At 41.9% G+C, this 21,122-nt stretch overlaps 1 protein-coding gene across 3 annotated transcripts in view; it reads left to right on the top strand.

The window, feature by feature from the left end:
- LOC119657413 (irregular chiasm C-roughest protein-like) overlaps nt 1–21,122 on the top strand; it is a 526,753-nt gene that overhangs the window by 503,203 nt on the left and 2,428 nt on the right. For all 3 annotated transcript variants that reach the window (XM_038064308.1, XM_038064310.1, XM_038064307.1), the window contains 3 exons: nt 8,340–8,760; nt 9,087–9,465; nt 9,860–10,251. In XM_038064308.1, coding sequence (XP_037920236.1) covers nt 8,340–8,760; nt 9,087–9,465; nt 9,860–10,251 — 1,192 coding nt within the window. The remainder of the gene's footprint in view (nt 1–8,339; nt 8,761–9,086; nt 9,466–9,859; nt 10,252–21,122) is intronic.

Here is a 21,122-nt window from a genome sequence, read left to right as displayed (position 1 = left end):
TGGTATAGGTCGTGGTAGTCATAAGTAGGGCACCAAATGCAAGCCATAATTTACTCTTTAAGGGCAGTAAAGTTCGGTAGAATATTTAGTAGTCCGAAACCGTATTTAGTGACTGGTGTTTCCCCAGAGCTCGAATGTCATTCTTATCCAGGATAAAGTATATTATGTTTGAAGAGCTGATACGTACAAACTATGTACATATATTCGTACCAATATCTAAATGACTACAAATAGTACAAACACGTTCACAACTATCGAAGTAGTTGTCGAAAATGATAGAAACTAATGTCAGCAAATATTTGTCAAACCCAGAATATAGATCCGTAATGAAAGATAAGATACACAAGTAAGCAACGGAACCCCAGGCACGTATGGCTGTAGATCCCAATTCATACACTGCATACTTGTACTGTATTGAACAATCAACCGCATATCTGCATTATTTGTGATATGTTTGAGATAACATCGTTGCATGTACGATTTTGGGGTAAGAAATGGGAGTTCGAAGCATGCATTACGGCATCTTTGGTAATTTACAAACGAATTTGCATACAATTGAATATTCTGTCGGCAAGGATGGAAATGTGGCTTGAATAGCAACGAAGTCGGACAGCACGTTGCACCTTTTAATCAAATTGGGAGCAGAACTGGGCAACAAGTTTAATTTTAGTTGCCTTCGGTTGGGGCAAACTTTTTCTCTCTTAAAAGTGCTAGAAAGTTATAGAATTAGCTAGGAATGTTTCAACAGCAATCTTCATTATACACATATTCCGTTAGTTTTTTTCGGTAAACCTTACCCACCCCTTAGTTATCCAGATATGAAAACGGTCCTTCCACATATCATCGGAGATGTCCATGTATCATATTGTTATCACCGCCTAATTTCCAGAAGATGATTGTATTCCTAATTTTTAACAGCCTAACGTTTACCCACAAGATTATTTCGTTCGCAAAGTTAGCCTAAGAGAAACTCTCTCAACAGATGGGCGCATTATAATAAATCCAGCAACTGTGTCCTTCACTCAGAAAAGCCTAGAAGCATTGTGATCTCGGTTAACACCACCTCCTTAGATTAATTCTTTCCCACGTATCGGTGGAGTGCCTGTTTCGGGATTTTGTTGTCCAGCATTCTTTCAATATATTCAATGATTCCAGGTTATAGAAGTTAACACGTTTTAATTACTTAAATTACTATAGTTCGCCAAATAACGCTAATTCGTCAGGCATCATTGCTTTCCCTAGTCCAATAAAATTTCGAAGGATACATCAGGATCACGTTTCACGACCGTATTATGACAGAAATCATTCGTAGTAACAATTAGTAAGGACAAACAATTATATAAGGTTAGGTAGGTAGGTAGATATCAGTGACCACTCCGACGAGCACAATTAGTGCTATGGTGCGTCATTTTCATGACATAAACCCTTAAGACCATGATCGCTGTGATAAGAGGAAGGAGATAAAGTGCAGTAGTTTAAATTTTCAGAGCCAGCCCATAGTATTCATGGAGGAAATTCGATCTCCTACCCTGCAGCTTGTAATGACATGATGGTGATCGGCCATGCCCAAAAGACCATCCTGAGTGGTCGGAGATGATCAAGAGGGGGAACCCAAAAAACCTAAAAAGATGACGAAATCGATCGTATAGGTCCCCCCGCAAATATTAAACCTCCACCGAAGTGCTCCATCGACACGTGCTTGTACGACTCTGTGCTAGTCAAGCTCGGAAATGTTGGGGGGAGGGGAGGGGGTCCTTTGAACATTTCGAACCGTTATGTATCATTTTGCAAAAATTTACATTATACAATGTATATGTCCGCACCGAATGGTCGGTCACTTAGGATGGTCTTTTGATTATCCCGATTATGTCGTTACAGGAAAGGAAATGCCTGAGAGTTTCTTTCTTTTCCTTGCAGCCTCGGCAATGTAAATTGTTGAGTCTGGTCATGCTGGCGGCATGGCTCCCTATGGGACAGTGCTCCGTGCAGACTGCCGCAATCTGGAGGGTGAAGGTTAATACTGAGCGTGCCCCCAGACTTCCCAGCACGTTTCTGCACTACATCCCAACCTGGAGGAGAAGCCGCTAAATGCAGGGCCGTAATGGCCGCTCGACTATCGGTCAAAATGGCTACGTTACGCCTTTAGCTCCGAACAGAAATCGACTCAGCTAAATTGTGTATATTCGAAAAAAATCTCGCACCGACTCCACAGATCACCTTTGACCCGTCGGTGAAGAATACTGTGTCAAACAAGCAACACACCGCCGGTTTTTCTGGTTGGACAGCCCACAGCAAAGTTTCTTGCGATATTCGGCTTGCGTGTTGCGTTATCCGTGGATAATTTCTAAAGTTCCTCAGGAACTTTATCTAGGATGTTACTATAGCCGTAGGGCTGAGGGCACTGCGCGCTACAACATATTTAATGTGGATGCCTAGGGGGAAAAGGTGTAGGGGTAGTTAAGCTTCCTGCATTCAACCGTACGTTAGGATGGGACATACTATGGCTGTGTACATCCATAAAACTATCCTCGACCGAAGAGTCCATTTCTCCATGCAATTGATTTCTATGCAGACATAGAAGCTTATACATACATTCCAAATCTTCAGTCCTCGCTTCGGATCTAGGATTACACTCAGATATTTTACATTGGAGGAAAGAACCAATCTTTGTTCATTTAACCGCGTTTAATTTGTGCGCCCGAGTCAGCGGACACACCTCTCCCAACTTTCCTTCCGTGATGTCATCAATAATGGAGGGAAATATCCCTCGTCGGTATACGCTTCCACCTTATCCCCACTGCTGCCGAATATGTGTAGAATTTCATCCATCATTATCAATCAGAATGCGGAGGAGATGGCGTTACCATGGGGCGTACCTCTGCTTGCAGATTTTGTTAAATGGCTACCACCCAGATCAAACCGAATTATCCTACTTTTTAGCATCAATATTGTCCAATGCGTAAGATTCTGTCCCTATATGTCAAGAAAGACAACTAGAGTAGAATCCTTGTACTGTATGACCGTTGCCGAGTGGATTTGCCTTTGAAGTAGGCGTGCTGAGACTTAGAGAAAGGCATTCTCTCCGCATTTTTAAATAGACGTCCAGGATATGTTCTTAAGTTTTTAATACGAAAGAGGTGAGGTTCATTGGTCGAAATTCCTTCGCGGACTCATGGCCGTGAATATCTGCTTTCAGTATGAAAACCGCAAATGCATGTCTCTAAGAGTGTAGTACGTATTCGAAAGGGATACAGTTCCGGTAAATCTCTACAAGCTACGACACAAACCTTTCCTTCTGCTTATGTAGCATGACTGGTATTATGCTATCTGGGCCCGGAGATTTATATGTGAAGGAGCTGTTTATACCACCGACCGATTTTATCTTCGATAATTACCGATTTGATAGACTCACATGACTTGGCTGCGTAGCCTCCCAGCAACGCTCTGACTTGCAGTTCTCTTAGCTACAGGGAAAGTGCGTCTGAACCAGCAGCTACAAGATTTTATCAGAAGATTCTGCCCCGGAACCTTCCGACTTTTTAAGGAAGGATGAATTTAAGAATTTATGGTTCCTTGGATTGAATCTGAGTCTCGCAGACTAGTTGAATAGTTCAATGTTCTGGCAATAGTCCAACCAAACCGCCTCTTGGCCGGTATTTCTTCAGGCAGTCCTTGTATGGCTGTTTTCTTGCTGTATTTGGCCGGGCAACTGTGATCTGGGAAGGATCTTTGATCAGACACTCTCCAATGTTCCGCCCTAAGAATTCCATTGGCCGTAAGAATGATGACCTTTTCCCAACCGGCACGGTCCTCCGAGCTGGGGAATGGAAGGTTGGTGTACTACCCCTGTTATATACCAATAGATTTATGTTAATAATAAACTCAAAGAATGACTGACCTCGTTTGTTAATTTCTGAGATGCACCAGAGCATATGCTATACATTAGCATCGCAGTTTATCAACGGGTTGGTCTTCTTTGCTATTATAGTGTTCTTTAAATGTTACAGTAACGAAGCCAATCGGTCGTAAACCATGTAAAATGAGGAAATATACATGTTCCCCGCTTTCGCCTACTTCAGTTTGACCACGGCTAGGTCGCTGGAACTCAAATCTCTTCTGGCGTGAACGCATACTCTTGGTTTGTTTCAGTGTCTCCTGCGCTGTGGAATAAATTACATTATCTGCTTGTTCGGGGTCCTCCGATCCAGGGCTTCTTTATTAGTGCAGCGCCGTTGTCTTCCTCTCGGAGGAAGACCAGCAGATTAGCTGAGCAACACTTCAAGCGCTGCAGATTTATCTGCTTTTGCCTTCCTGACTGCAAACGGCACTTTGTAATCCACCTTTTCGGTTATTCGACCTCGTATTGACATTCGAGTGAAGGCGGTGGGCTTCATCTTCTCTCTTCTTCTTATATTCCTCGACAATCGCTTGGTATTTAGCGTGATCCTTTCTATTCCGCTCGTCGGCAGCATCCGTTTTCTTATTCTTTGCAACCTTGATTCGAATATGTATTGCCTTTTGGTACTGACTTTCAAGCAAGAGTCCAGTGCACTTCCGCTTTTTTGCTGGTTTCCGATAACTAATATTCTTATCAGGTCTTACTTTGAAGATATCCCGGACTTCATTGCTTTTGGGTAGGAATACTATGTTCGCTACTCGCTTCTTCCATTCATTTCAAGCTGAAAACCACTAGTTCGTAAGTCGCCTCGCAACCGTTGTTGTCAACTTCAGCATATTGGTGCTGCGGCTAGCAATGATGGCTGCTGTGTCCTGGCTGGATGCCAACAGCTCGTGCTCCGATGATGTGCCTGGTACCACCACCTCTTCTACTATCGTCCGTTATGTAGTCCGGGAAAAATGTCCACCCTAGCTAGCAAAGTTAGCAGGAGAGGGTCCCATATTTGAAACTGAAGGGGCCTAGGATATTCAGAGTCCCCATACTAAAGACAAAACTCCCTATTGGTCGCGCAACCCTTCGCGTATACTGTTCCACCTTGGCTTGGGGTCCTCTTGACATTTTTTCTACTGCAGGGAAGATCCCCGGCTGTTGTTTCAGCTTGTCTCGCGCCAGATCCGCTGGTCCCTAACACAAACAGGATAAGCCCACTTCCATTCCGGCCCTACACTTTCTTTACCCTTTCGAAGATGATTTCAGTCTGAATATTTAACTTATTAATTTATTTGGTTTTTTTTTCATCGCCGAATCTCGAACAATAAAACGTAATATACTCCGAGTCCCCGAATGCAGCGCTGCATTCATAACAGTCAGGAGACTCGATGCAAATACTTCCTGTAACCGCCGTGTCCCATAAGGAGCTGTGTCTGGTAGTAACTCAGTATTCCATGGCCCATCTCTTAATTCACAAGGTAAATATTGGTCCTGCGGTCATTTCCGGAATAACTCCACCGCTGCTTCCATCTCCCGCTCAGCTTCTTCCTAGTCGCTTTTTTTAAGTTTTCTGTTCTCTTGGATGATTTCGCCGTAGTTCTTAGGAAGAGGCAATGCACCTCTTGCGCTACAGTATCCGAAGAAATCATTTCCCCTCAGCACGATTAGGCAGTACAGCGAACTTACCTTTCTCATTTTACTGCGCTGTCTAGTGCCCAGCCTAGACAAGGGCCAAATATACGAGTAGGGATTTCACCATCCCTACGATAAGCAATTGGCGACTATGCTTTAGTGCTCCGGTATAAGGCATTATCTTTGTTAAAAATGAATTAGACTTTATTGCCTACTATGCATAGAAGCGTAGTGCAAATACCCCTTGAAGTTCAATTTGGAATCAGAAATTACCCCTCAGGTATCTAATTACCCTCGAATATCTAATGATTGGATTTTGACAATATGCTTTTTCCACTATTGATAATAAGAACCGCTTCCGTCCCTTCGTCCGTGAAGTTCCGATGTAACTATTCTTAACAAATCATTTGATGGCATAAATAGCTTCACTTTCATAAAGCTCCTCTTGCTAGGGACGACAACGACGCCCACTGCTAGGTCGTCAAAACCAATCAACATTGCTTTCTCTGTCAGTTGAATGCCATAACTGGGCTTTGAGTAATACCTGCTGTGACACCGTATTCTTTCGGTCCGTAGTCCGTTTCATACCAAAGAAGTTTTCCGAGAGGTAGCTCTCAATTAACCGAACTGAGTAACCAGGGACACCCAGTTTAGTCAACTTACCAAACCAAACCAAATCCACTTAGCTAGATACTTGACAGCTAACGCTAGCGCCGCGTAGCACTTTCCCACGACCAAAGCCTAACGGCCAAATGTATAACCGTTGTTATCGCAGTGACCGTAGTGCAGACTCGCCGAAACCCATATTGTTGTTTCAATAGACCACCTTAGCATCACGACAATTTGCCGAGGTGCACTTTCTTCATGTAATACTGAGACAAGAACAGAAGAAGCGATATCTTGTTTTTCACCACTTTTCAACTAAGAAGACTTACCGAAAGTGAAGTACTAGGGTGTTCTAGGGATACTACCCCGCTACAATTCTTCGTTTATAATCTAATAGTGAGCATAAGTCGCTTCCTCCCTTCAAAAAAGTGAAAATCATTAACTACCTCTTAACGTTAAAGAAGAGAATTATCGTTCATATAAACGAAAGGAAGACATTTGCCTAAAACTGATCAGCAAATAAAAAGTTAAGCCAATATGAAGTCGAATAAGAAACAAACTGAGTGACTCCTTGCCGACCATATATCAAGTTGCCAAACTTTTCGTCAGGAGCCTCTCTTCGTTTGGGCAAGCAGCGACGATGCAAAGAAAGTACAGACCCAGTTCTAGTCAAATAGTAAATATAACTCGTAAAAATCAGATCATACAGGTGAAAATATACTACTGAATCGATACTTCAGATACCTTAGCTTCATTTATGTAATTGATATCTCGGAATGCTGATTGTATTGGAGAACCATCTGATGCTGCAATGTCGAAAAGATGGCTGCTCCCCAGTAGGCGCCCAAACTACCGGTGAAGCAATAATGCCTTCAGGCAAGGAGATTTTACTAGAGACTAAGAGGAAGCCTCCGTAACGTCGAGCGAGAGCAAGTGTACAAACGAAGATGCGAACATAAATCCTTGGTGGTAATGAAAATGTTGCAAGAACAAAGATCAGTATACGAATGTCTCAAAGAACCTGTTGCCAGTCTGTAATTGAAACGATAGTCCTACTTAACGAATACCCGACACCTCCAGTTGCCTTAGAGAAATTAGTTGGAGGTAGTTGGAAGATCGACGACAATAAGATTCCAGGATTGGATTATATTCCTAACAAAGCTTTGAAGATGGTAGTAAGGATCAGGTAGGTCCACTTTGAAGACGTACCTGAAAAATTAAAACACAGACCTAGCATCATATCTCCTTATTTGCTTTTTGGTTTGAATAAGGAATTTGATGGGTCCATCCTCGCAAACGGCAATAACCTCTCGGATTGTCAGTATGGTGGTGAATCTGAGAAGAAGTATGTCAGTGTCATGTTAACTTTGGATATCGAGAGTGCATTGAGCTCGGCTAACTGGAGTCAAATTAAACGTGCATTGGCTAAAGTGCGTATACCAAGATACTTGGCGAATTTGGTCAAGAATTACCTGTCGGAGAAAACTCTTTGGTATGGGATGACTGACGAACCACAGGAAATACATCACTTCAGAGGGACTACCACTGGGCTAGGTAGTATTCCCTCTGCGTGGAATGATATATGTACATATAATAGAATTGTTATGTTTCCTATCACAGAGGAGACTATGATTGTCGGTTTTGAAATTTAACGAATATTCAACCCCACGTTGGGCGCCACTTTTGAAATAATGTAGTTTGCCTATCGTGTAACCGAGAATACAACAATATAGGTGTGGAACTGTGTCATGTAGATCATTTCGCAGCAACAGTTTCTTCTAAAATCAACCTTTACATTTGACTAACCTTCTTTTAAGCATTTATTTCGTAATGTATGTGAACGATATCTAGGATCTTAATACAATTAATATACAACCTTACAGACAGTAACTGAACAAATCAATATTCGTCAATTAGGGTAAATTTACCAGAGGTAATTTCGGAAGCTAAATTTTAATGACCAATCCAATAATTCACGTTTATACCTTTACTAAATTTTTCGGTGAAGTTCTGGTGAAATGTCACCCTTTGCCGGAACAGACCAATTCACTTTTCGCTGGCTACCTTCTACCATTTGTGCTAATTGGCCATATAAATTGAATCCACTCACGTGAATGTCTCTAATTGCAACTTTCTCCCATAAACCACTCGCTACTCACTGATTCGAAGACATTTAATCGTAACGAGCTTTTTCATTGTCATTAATTTTCAGGTGGTCGGCACATCACCGAATCTGACAATCACCGTAACAGAGGAGACAGCTGGACGCTATTTTTGCAAGGCAAGCGTAATGGGCTTCACAGAAATCGGATCCGAAGCTACAATCTATTTGAAGCGTCCACCGACAATAACATCGAAAAGCATACAATTTGGAATTGTTGGCGACAATGCCCGAATCGAATGTGTAGCCTTTAGTGTCCCTAGAGCGAAACATGTGGCGTGGACGTATAATGGTCGCGAAATAAATACCAGTTCCGACTTGGACTACTCAATCCTGGACGATCCAATGCTAGAAGGCATCAAGTCAACGCTTATCATTCGCGAAAGTCAGCCTAGGCACTTTGGACGCTACAACTGCACCGTCGTTAATGACTATGGCAGTGACGTGCTCGAGATTGATTTTATAGCTCAAAGTAAGTAGTATTGTCGGGGTCCTTTCACGCTGCCCTTACAGAAAGGGTTACCGTTTGATTGAATCAGCACGATTCCTTTCTTCCAACAAATCGCTCTAAAAGTGACGTGAAGTATTCAAGTTTACTGTCTGATTATCCTTGTTCTTAACCCATATTCCAGCGTTTTTTATATCGACGGTAATCCTTGCCGTTTCCTAATACACATTTCTTTCTCGATAATACAATTTATACGTATACACGCTTATATTTTTCGAACCTCTATCCCCCGAAAGGGTTAAAATTAATCCCAACTCCACGTAACCTCTCTATCATTTTGTTCCTTTCAGAGAGCCTTCCACTACTGATGATTGTCGTTGGAGCTATTTCGTCCGTGGCCATAGTAATGATGGTCATTATTTTGCTCCTGTTGTACCTTAGGCGCGGTAAGAAGAAGTTACCTCCGGCCGATGTAATTCCAGCCGATCATCAAGTGAACGAGAAAGGTTGCAAGGAGAGCGACCGGTCATCGAACATTAGTGATTTGAAAGTAGATATTCGAGCGGGATCCTGCGAACCTGACTATTCAGAAACATGTTCGGGAACGGGCAGTATAGCAACTCGATTAGCAGCCAATGTCCTAGGCTCGACTGGCGGAAGTAGTGAAAGTGGAGGCAACGTAGGTGGAGTGCAACTGGCTGGTCCAGTGAAAATTCCAAATGATTACCGGTAAGTTTCGAAATGAAATCTATTAGAGTTGGCTGGGATGGATACAGGTCAAGTGATTTCCTTGCGAATTCGATTTACAGCCTTAATTGTCCTTTCACAGGCAATTAGTAAGTTTGCACACTTAGTGTAAACTAGTTTGATATACTTCATTGAACATCAAACTAGAGCGTGCATTGTTCAATAGAACTGAATGAAAAATAGGTCACTGGAAATATTTTCTAACTCGTTGAAAATATTCTTTTATTATATGCCTGGGATATTCTCGAGTTTTCTAATGATTTTCACCATTATCATCGCCTGTGCATACTTACTTTTGCATCGAATCCTTAGAAACCTAAACTAACATCCACCTTGCTCCAACTTTTAACAAGTGTCTTTGGTTATTTATTTCCAGATATTCTGGAGATTACTCGGATAGTCTGGCACATTTGCAGCAGCAACCACATCCTCATCCTGCCTCGACGACGACGAGCGTGACGAAACCCGGTATCGGCGGCGGAGGTGGCCAGCAGAACAATGGCTACGTACCATATGTGGACTACGCTCGTGATTATAGTCCACCGGCACCCAAACAACATCCCAATATGCGAACAGGCAACAATAATAACAATTCCAGTAATAGTAATAGTCTAAGCAATACAACAATAACAATGTCAGCGGCACATATGAACGGCCAAGTGCCGTCCGGAAATTTAAGTTTAACGAGAAACCGAAATGATCTCCGACAGGATAATGGACTTCCTAACATGCAGAGCAGTTTGAATTCATTACAGAATGGACTATTGGGTGAGTTTTCCGTTCCTTGGCTATTTTGTATTAGAATTTCAACCCTTACGGTCCACCAAGTGCAAAGCTTAGATAGGAGCAACTCTGCATCCATCACATATTAATTCCGCACTAAGGAAACAACTCCGTCTCTGGTTGCAGAAAAACATTCTCAGGCAAACAAGGGATACGTTTGTGTGAATGTGCGCAATGTGCAATGCTTGAATATTCTCGCAATTATTTACAAAGTTGAAAGATTGTTAGTTGGGTTCGTTAGCTTTTGGTCAATGCAGGACTCTTCATTATGAATACAATATTCGGGTAGGTTTTCAACTTTATTGTTGATATTGTGTTTCAGTAAAGGTCGTTGGTATTTTACGACCTCTTGACATTTGCCTGTAGATCTCATTTCATAATCATTAAATTTAACAAAGCTCAGTACAGAAAACAGCTTTTCATAAAGATATGCAGTTTGATCTGGCTAAAATCCTTTGGAAAAGTTTAAAGATGGCTGCCGCAATTATTTAGGACATTAATGAGTTCCCTCTTTTGGAAATATTGTATTTACAAAGTTAAATTGGTTCTTGTCTCTATAATATGCCAATTTTATGTTACATTTCCAACTACCAGGATAAGGGTACCCGAATTCCACTTCCAGCGGCTAAATGAATAGAGATTGGTTCTTTCCTGGAAATGGAAAATGGAGACTAAACATAGAGCTAAGTGTCAGGAAGGTCGGAATAGCCTCCTACACCTGCACTAGGTTCCCGGCCGAGGATGGTCCTCTGGATATACACTGTTTGGTGGCAGGTGCTGGGCAAAAAGTACAACAGAAGCGATTCGAACACGATTCACGCATCTGCAGTCCTGTAGTCCTACCCGGCAGATGCCCTAAATGTACTCCTACACCTTCTCCTTCTTCGCACTAAATGCGTTGTAACGTGAAGTACTGTCAGACTTCGTGAGTCCGGATGTTGGACAGTGAAGCCCTTTGATCGTAGTTCCCAACGGACTACGCCACACGCAACCAGGCGATGAGTTACAAGCAATGTTGACTTTTTAGTACCAAAAACACCAAGTTTAGCTCCTTTTGAAGTCGTGCAGTATCTTAGTACCATTTCTCAGTTTTTAGAACTTTTTAATAAAATAGATACTTTTCATTAGAAACAAAAACAAAGTTAATATTTGGTAATATCACGTTCTGGTAAATGACAAATGACCGCCAAATTGAACTGGTAACGTTTCATTACCTCCGGCCACTTCGTGAAATAAGTCCAAATTTTAGTACCAAAAACCAAGTAGTGGTTTTAGTAAATACTGTTCATCACATCATAAAAGGTATAAAATAACCTACCAAGTTGGGCATAAGTGAAACAACACACTGCCGAAGCTCGCAGTTTGGAAACAACTTGACGTCATTCGCAATTCACATAAAAGTCTGTTCAAAAGGACGATGACTTTGAAAGATGTCACTTTAGTTTATCAATTCCATTTTGGTTACTAAATTCAATTCTTTATTGCATTATAACTAATTAACTATCTTTATTTTACTACCATGAAGATTTTTGAAGGCATTCTTGACAACCGTGTTCGCGAAATCGTTGAAGTAACCGTGAATCAAGCCGGATTTGTCAATCTATATACTATTGTTACCTATGTCTTAAAAATAAAAATGATTTTAAAAACAAAACAAAACTGACGCAATATACGCTGCACGGTTACTCATGAAGAAACACCGTGAGAACCGTCGCCCTTTTTGCATTGTATTTCTGGATCTAGAGAAAGCATTTGACCGTGTACCCCACGGACTCATCTGGTAAGCTCTACGACAACACTTAGTGCCAGAAAAACTCATGCGCTGGGTTCAATTGCTCTACCACGATCCGAAACGTAAAGTTCGAAACGTGGCGGATGTATCGAAACCGCTTCATGTCTCTGTTGGTGTTCATCAAGGAAGCGCCCTCTCACCACTCTTCTTTATGCTTGTTGTGGATACTGTTACAGCAGACATCCAACTTCCAGCGGCCTATACACTGCTTTATGCAGATGATGTTTTCCTAGCATCTGATAGCAAAAATGGCCTGGAGTAACGTGTCCAAAAATGGAATGACCGCCTCATGCAACACGGTCACAGATTCAATCTGAATAAAACTCAATTTTTGACGGCCGATCCCCATGAAGTGAGCACAATCACTGTCAGCCCAGAACTGAGCGATTTAAATAACTCGGATCAACACTATCAGCCCATGGAGAACTGCGGTATGAAATTGCTGCACGCATTAACGCAACCTGCATTAAGTGACATTCGACGGTAATGGAGTTGAAGATGTTGCGTTGGACTAGTGGCGTGATATGTTTTGATCACATCCGAAATGAGGATATCCGCGATCAATATGGAGTTGCATCGATCGTGGAAAAGCTGCGATAGAGGCGTCTTCAAGGGTATGGTCATGTATTTCGCGCTAACGAGAATTCACTTGCCAAGATTGGTCTGAACATCGAAGTCGATTGTACACGACCGAAAGATCGACCAACAGAAGGGTGGCTTCATACGCTGGATGGGGACTTAAAAGCCTCAAGATTGCATCAAGATGAGGCATTTGGTAGGACCAAATGGCGAAATCGATCACAACGAGCCGACCCCGCTTGCGGACGGGAAAAAGGCTGAAGAATTATTTTTATTTTACATTCCTGGTTAAAACGTACTCTTAGAAATAATATTTGCACATGCACCGGTGAGAGGGCAACTTTTACAACATACACCAAATATTATGGGTAGCGAAGTTTCATAGTTGCCAGGCCAGAAGAAAACAGTTCATCACCGAAAATGACAATGAATCACAATAAATGCTTTTGTGAAAAAACGTGCTACAAAAATCGTTGACTTTCGATATTGAAGTTTGTAGTAAGGCAAAAGGAAAAAATGGGTTTTATAGGTAAGCCAATACTGAGTATAAATCTAAAGACATACGAGTACATTTAACCCTCAAGCAAGGCGAGCGGATTAGGTGGGGTTTCAAAACGACCACCGTAAATAAATTGGTATTTATTGACTATAACATGGAAGAGAAGGATAATCTAATGTGGTGCGTTTCAATTTGTTATAAAACGCTACATGCTACATTTTTTAGTACCATAATTTTTCCACTTCCGGCAACATTGATTACAAGGTTACGATACAATATTCTTCACCGACGGTTCAAAATTGGTCTGTGAAGTCGGTGTGACAGTTTTCCCAGATCCATACAGCGTAGCCGAATCGTACAGTCTCTCAGAATTCGGCACTGTTTTCCAAGAGAAATTACTGGCGATACTGAAAGTATGGTGATGGATCATGAGGCAGCGCAAAGAAACGCTAAAGGCTAAAGGCACTCTTCTCTGGATTTACGGTCATTTAACCATAGGGGGAAATGAGCGGCCTGACTGCTCTTGTGCCAGACGGGTGCAAATGCATACAAGATTACGGCGATCGGCCCCGGGCACTGCACTATAGGGTATCAAGCCACTAGAGTAATAATTGCCTACAATCCTTATTTCTAAAGTTCCGGAGAAACCTTCAGGCACTTCCTCTATGTTTATTAGGTAAGCAATTTTTCGTGGTCCCAAGGAGATCTCTAGTTGGTAGAAGAACTACTATCCTTAGTGAATGCTGCGGCTGGCTCTAAATATTTGACTCGGTTTAACTTTACCCTCCTAGTTCTTATCGCAATAGCAATGGCCTTAGAAGTTTGTGGCATCAAAACGGCACACCACAGCATTAATTATGCTCCTCGGAGCGGCCATTTATACCTAACTGCCTAAATCATGTTACACTCCATAAAAAAAAATGCATCTACTGTTTTGATTCTATCTGCCGGATATGACCCAAATTCTTTCCTTTGGGATATGACAAAGTCGTCGTCGTTGTCATCGAGGCTCTACAGTCTATTTCGAGCCTTGGTCTTCAGGGTGTCCTCCAATCATTTCGATCCATCAATCATATTCTCCGATTTTGCAATCCTGGTGGCGATGCGCTGCCTTCATCAATAGACTTTGTCCAACGATTTCGGAGTTCTCCGATCCGTCTGCATCTTTTTGCTTGCTCTTCAAATACCCTTTTAGATATCCGAGTTCAATCTATATGTTGAGCCATGCCCGTGGTTGTATCTGATGCGCCGTTGGTCATCCCTGGTTTAGCTCCTACCATTCTCGTCAGGACCCTCCTTTCGAAGGTATTCACCAGTTTTTCGGAAGTTTGTGTCAAGGTCCATGGTTCACATCCATATCATAGCACACGTCTTATTATCGTTTTTTATACTTGAAGTATTTCTTTCCTGAATATGCAGGCAGGACCTAGTAGAAGGACCAATTTGTGAATTGAATTCAGCGTTTTATTTCATCGAGCTTATTTTTATACTTCGTCAGTTGTACACCTAAAGTTGTGTACATTTTCTAAGTTATACTTGTCAAACGTTTTATTTTGTCTAGTGGGTGCGAATTTTAAGGTTTTTTGTAAAACTAAACCTTATTTAAATCGGTTTATCCATCTGTCTGCCTGTCTGGAAACGGTTTTAGCGATTGACACCAAATTTGGTGGCATATTTTTGGAATGTTTTTTATATCCCAAGGTTTATCCTCAGACATGAGAAATTCTCCAGGGATTATAATGTTAAACAAAATATAACCAAGAATTGCACATAATGTTCGACAATTCCGCTATTTTGCGGATGGCATGCTGTAGGTCAAATGGGAAAAGTGTTATTGCATGCCTTGGCCCTTCATTACAGTCAGCATAGGTTCATAGTGGGCTATCCAACGGACGCAACTGTTGTGGTATCTACTTAATTATTGATTAGTAAGACGGTTACGAACAATCCGGAATAGCTATCCATCAATGTCCGACAATTCATGTAGCAGTGACCATAACAGAAGGTAGAACTATAAACTCCAAGTACTCATACTTCAATCTAGCATCTGGAATCTTGGTATATCATGGTGTATTTCTATTGTAAAGATAACTTTTTAGGTCGATACTGGCGTCGCCCTTGTCACACACATCCAACAAACAACTTCTAAATCTGTGGCTATCGAACTCGAAGCTATGTGAAATTCCAGAAACGAATACTTCTCGGTGCAATGTGTGTGACCGACGATTAATAATTTTGAGACTGTGGCAGATATAATAAAAACCTTTATCCAACCAAAAACAACTCAAGGATGGGTAGTACTCATTTGGTGCTAATGCTATGCCCAAAGTAATTTATGGAGGTTTTCCCGAAACAACACTTTTCTTTGCCGATTTCTACTCTTCTTAGGTGTTGTATGCGTTCATCTCTTTTTCTGGAGAATACTGAAATTAAAATGTGTAAATTTTTGAAAAAATCTGGGTTAAGTCTTATAAGCTAAAAATTATCATAGGAAATTCACAAAAACCGAATGGTGTAGCAATTGCTTTGCTGATGAACTCCTATGTCCTGTGATTATAATACGGTGTGGGAGACAAGGGTACTGTCTGGAATGGTCGTTGAGGCGCGTGTATTGCCGGCATAGACGCCATTTGCTCATATTTTTTAAACATCTGCTCGTGAATTGAGTGCTGGATAATCTGCAGATTCCCTTTTCTTCAAATACGTGTCTAGCCACCAGCAATTTATCTGCTGATTAACAGCAAGTCAAGAGTCAACGAACTAGAATGTTCTGCTAATATTATGGTTTGGTGATACGGTAGGATACTAGGTCACGCACCTAAGGATGATTGGCGCCAATATGCTTGAATTTGGGCCTTATTCAATTCGAGATGCTGGCGACGACAAAAATTATTTCCGCATGTGTGGTCACGAATATCTTCTTCTTTTTCTTCAGCCTTTGTCCCGTTCACAAGCGGGGTAGGCTCGTCGGCACCCTCTGGGTGCAATATCGAGACTTTCAAATCCCCATCCAGCGTATCAAGCCACCGTTGTTTAGGTCTGCCTTTTTTGTCGTTTACCATCGACTTCGATGTTCAGGCCAAACCAAACCAACCAAAGTGAATTTTCGTTTGCACGAATTGCGTGACAATACCATCGAAGACGTCTCTCTCGCAACTTTTCCACGATCGGTGCAACCCCATAACGATCGCGTATATCCTCATTTCGGATGTGATCTAAACGTGTGACGCCACTAGTCCAACGTAGCATCTTCGTCTCCATTACCGCAAGACGCCGTTCATTATCTTTTATAGTCGACGAACAATCAGAACCATTGCGTTAATGCAACCTGAATGATATCCTCAATTCTTTACTTGCCGCCCACGATTCCTCATCCTGCAATGGAGATCACCCGCCGTTTTTTCTGCATTATCTAAAAACTCCACTTTTGCATGTGCCAGGAGCAACTCAAGAACCAGATGTTGCTCGCTATTCATCCAAAAATGGATGTATTTCTGTTTTGATAGCTGACTCACCCTTTTTGGTTCACTCTAACGCGGCTCTTGCGCCAGTCATCTTCTCTGAGGCAATTATCTAGTGTTGCTCTTGCTGATCGCAACATATTCGTAATTTATCATATACTCTCGCTCTCACAAAAATCAACTCCAATCCAAGTGAGGTGTCGTCAGATTCCAGCCGCATCACGATATCTCGAGGAATCTATGAATCACATTCTGGTTCTCATAGAAAGCTTCATTCTCCTCCCTAATGAAAGTCTATCTTCGTTCTATACTATTAAGATGCCCCTCATTCTGAATCGAAATTGAACAATGAGAATACCGAATAGTCGCTCAAACAGAAAGTTCAAACGTTTTTGGAATGGACATTAAAAAGCTGCTTAGCCGGTGAGTAAACTTTTGGTGAGGATTATTACCAAGTTATGGTAAAGATTATTATTACTATAAACTAGAAGATGTTTCATTACCACTTTGTCTCTGAAATTATTTCATAATCTAAAAATTGATTAAAAGAAATAAATTCCAACAACACAATATTTGACTGACTTTAACTGAAATCCATGCAAGTTTTCCATGAAACCTCTAGAAACGTCTGCAGGAGCTTAGTTTATATTCTTTCTAGTTCGTCAAATTTATCTTTCTATCATTGTACAAACAACAATGCTCTAAGCTGCCCGGCAGGTACAGTTTCTCTTCATCAATATGAAACCAATCATTCAATTAATTAATTGATTATCTACTCTAATTATCAATGCACTGAATTATGCAGGAAGTCCTGCAAGATTTAGCATCTACAAATTAACAGCTGACAGATCCTGCAGTCCTTGAAGATACATTTTGGAGTAAAAACAAACAGCTGCCGGTTCAATTTACATTAAACAAGATTTTATTCCAAAGTGGTGCAAAAGCTCAATACTATGTTCATTCAATAATGGGAAGCTCATCTAGCTTTGTGAATAACAGAGATTTTACATAGCCTCCAGACAATATTGATTAGTATCACTGAACCATATTTGTCTGTAAAGATAGAAGTTTTGATGGTAGTCAAAAGGATTTGGTCATAATCCAAACGCTCTTTACAATCGAAGGTACAAAGAAATGGATCAATACAAATAAAGACTGAAAAATTCCATATTGATCGCGGATATCCTCATTCGTTATTATAGCAGGTTACGTCCCTGAGCCAAAGCAACATCTTCGGCTCCGTTACTTTGAAGCGCTGTTCATTTTTTTTCGGTAGCCGGCCAACACTCGGAACTATAGAACGATACTACCGCAGATTTTGGACTTATTGCATCTTAACAGTCTACATTGGTACGCCTACCATCGACAGAATTAGTAAAGCAAACCATCAACCAAAAGAAGGGCACCTCCTCACTTCTTTCCCTTCCATTTATAGCCAATTTCTAACCTAAGTCGTGTTTTCCAAAGTACCAGTCTATCTCTACAGTTGTTTAATACCCCAGATGGCTGTATTCAGCAAAAATAAGTTCTTCACTCGCTTACAACTCTTTACCTGATTGAACTAGGGTATAAGATTATACGGCACTTATTACCTATTGTAAAAATCAGTTTGTATATGCTAAATTGAAACCACTAATCACTATTTATTTATAAAAGTTTTAATCGCCGCTTGTCCCAAACAGGGCTGTGAAGCGGGTGCTTAGTATCGCTCCGCACAGCAATCCGTTCCCAGCTGAAACCAAGAGGTCTCGGCGAGAGTATCCGTAGCGGGGCTATTCGGCCACAGCCGGCTGACGGACATCAAAACAAACGCGATACTCTCGCTTCCTTTTAGTGCCGTCTACCCGTCGGAAAAAAGACTTCAGCCTGTCCAAGGAGATTGTCTTTTTCTCGACCTCCAGACTGAGCGCGTGCTTCCCACGCTCGAAGACTTTGTAGCGGCGTTCGTATGGCTTCCGGATGGCATCAGTCCTCACCAGAACCTGGGTGCAAACTTCGAGTTCCCTAGGGGTGTGGAGCTGCGTGTGCGACCCTGTTAGTAGGCGCAATTTCCTGGTAGACAGAGGCGCGGAAGTCTCGGTCGCCCCTCCTTCCGTCTCCAGACCCAACAAGCTATTTCCTCAGGAGTTGAAATTAGCGGAAGCAAACTCCACACCCATCGTAACATACGGATACAAGCAAATAGACTTAAGACTTGTTTCGCGTCGGACCTTTGCGTGGCGCTTCATTTTGTCTGACATCAGGGTCCCCATATTAGACGCAGACTTCCTGTGGCATTATGGGCTGCTCGAAGATAGTAAAGGTCTCTGCCCCGCGCTTGTCGAGTACGCGCATCGCTTGTCCCGAAAAGGGCTGTGAAGCTGATTTTTAATATTGCTCCGCGCAGACTAATGAAAAAAAAGCTGCAAGTGGCGAAACTTTCTTGCTATTAAAACGTCAATAACGCCTCGGCTGAGTATAACTTTCTCCGAAAGATCAGGCAGGGCCTAATGCCTATTCCACCGATTCGACAGACATCGTACGTAGGTATGATGGGCTCACTATGCCTCATTTAGGTGCTAATAGCAGCCATATATTAAATTTAAAATCAGGAAATGTCCCGGAGGAACGACCGGCTCGAAAAATTGCAAGAAACTGCTTATACCTTTTTACGATATCGTGATCGACGGGGGAAGCCCCCCAACCTCAGAAAATACAAGGAATTTATCATATGAGTTTGTCGATACACTGTTAAGAATGCTAGTATCACGCTAAATCGAGCGGGAGTAGTGAAAATGATCAGAAATCTAAAATCAATGGACCCTTGATGAGGCGATGACTAGATCAAAATGCGAAACAGCCCAGGCTCCGGCAATATTTATATATAAATATAATTTTAATGATCCGATTTCCAATACGCAATATATTCCCGAGAAATCTCCGGCCCAAATTGCAACATCTCCTCCACCCTTTCCTCCGAAATACGCAACTACTTTGACTTTGGGTTCGTAAAAATGGAAAAAATCTAAAATCTTTTGATCCCCAGGACGACAATGGTACGATGCCCGTGTTGCTTGAACGCCCACCTAAGATTTCGTTACCACGAGTTCAAATTACGGTTCGTGATGAGTGTTTGTGTTCTTGTTTGTCCCTTTACTGTAGAGTAGTTTCGTTGAAAAGGAAATAACAAATATAAAAATAATAACTGCAGTCGATCTCACGCCCGGTAATGAAAGGAGAGGTAATTGATAGCTTCAGTCTGAATAGATGTGAACTTCGTGATTCTTACCAATTCCCAAGAAAGCTATCATGAAACCTGGCAGCTAAGTACAAAATGCACATCCATAAAATGGGGGAAAAGCCAAGGTCCGAGAGGGATAACCGGCCGGAATCGTCTGACTTGGTGACTGGAGCGGGCTCCCATAGTGAACAAGATGGCGTCGAAACTGTTAACTGGAGGGATTAGATATCTAGGCCGCACGATAACCAGGAGGATGGTTTCGCATCCTGCAGTTGTTTTGCCAAAATCTTTGGCGACTACTTCAATAGGTTCGCGTAGCGGCAGGTGAAGTGAATGTGGCATGTTCGTCTCCTAGATAACAGTTTTACTATTCGCCAAAGCACTCTTCTCCACCGCCTGAAATGTCAGCAGAGATTCAGGACGAACTACAAATAAAAGAAATAGATCCTCTGTATTCTATCTCAAACAAATGATAAAATTGCATTTTGTTTGTGGGTTGATATGTCATTACTGTAACTGCAGTCACTTGTGTATTGTGGTATAGTTGCCGCTATCATATTGCACGACCAGAAGATTCGCTTTCATGTTATTGGTTGAAGTGACTGAAGAGATCGCCAAGATAGTACCTTGCTAGGTTGACTCAAATCAGCACAGAGAATGCCATCACACGGGCGATGAAAGAAGTGCAAAGGATTTACGAGAACTAAGACATTCCCAGTGAGGCACCTGCAATAGACCGGCAGAGCATTAAGGCAGTTTTCGGTAACAAAGGCAAAGGAATATTGTAGTGGACCTTGGCCCTTACCCCGCCAGCATGCTGAATGGATATTGAAAGCATCTGCCATGCCTATATGCAGGACATGAATTTACCAAAAAGTAGGCTCGATGAACGGTAAGCAACTCGAAAAACTGGAAGGGCCAGATGCAGAACTCCTGGTACAGAAAGTTCATCAATATATACGATGAGTGGCACATAGCATAAATCAGATGATTAGCCGACCGGAGGAGTTTCCGCCTATCCTATCTCTACAATGGCCAATTACTTGTTTACCAACCCTCTACAAATTCACAAATTCTTAGTGGAAGGGTCAATGCGCACCACAAGACCAACAACAATCTATCGTAGGGGCAGAAAGTCTGCCGACTAGGTAGTTGTAGGCAACAAGAGGCCAAAAAACCTCTTTAGTTTTTATATCGACTTCGTCAGCGTCCCATACACCCGGCTATTTGGTGTCCTTCGTCTGTATCACAATGATTCGAAAGTTCGCAACAGTTACTAACACCTTAGAGAATAGCCACATACGG

The sequence above is a fragment of the Hermetia illucens genome, chromosome 5 (assembly GCF_905115235.1).
Source record: "Hermetia illucens chromosome 5, iHerIll2.2.curated.20191125, whole genome shotgun sequence".
In the NCBI taxonomy this organism is placed as follows: domain Eukaryota; kingdom Metazoa; phylum Arthropoda; class Insecta; order Diptera; family Stratiomyidae; genus Hermetia; species Hermetia illucens.
Note: the sequence above shows the minus strand (reverse complement) of the source record. Positions and strands in the feature narration are given on the sequence as shown.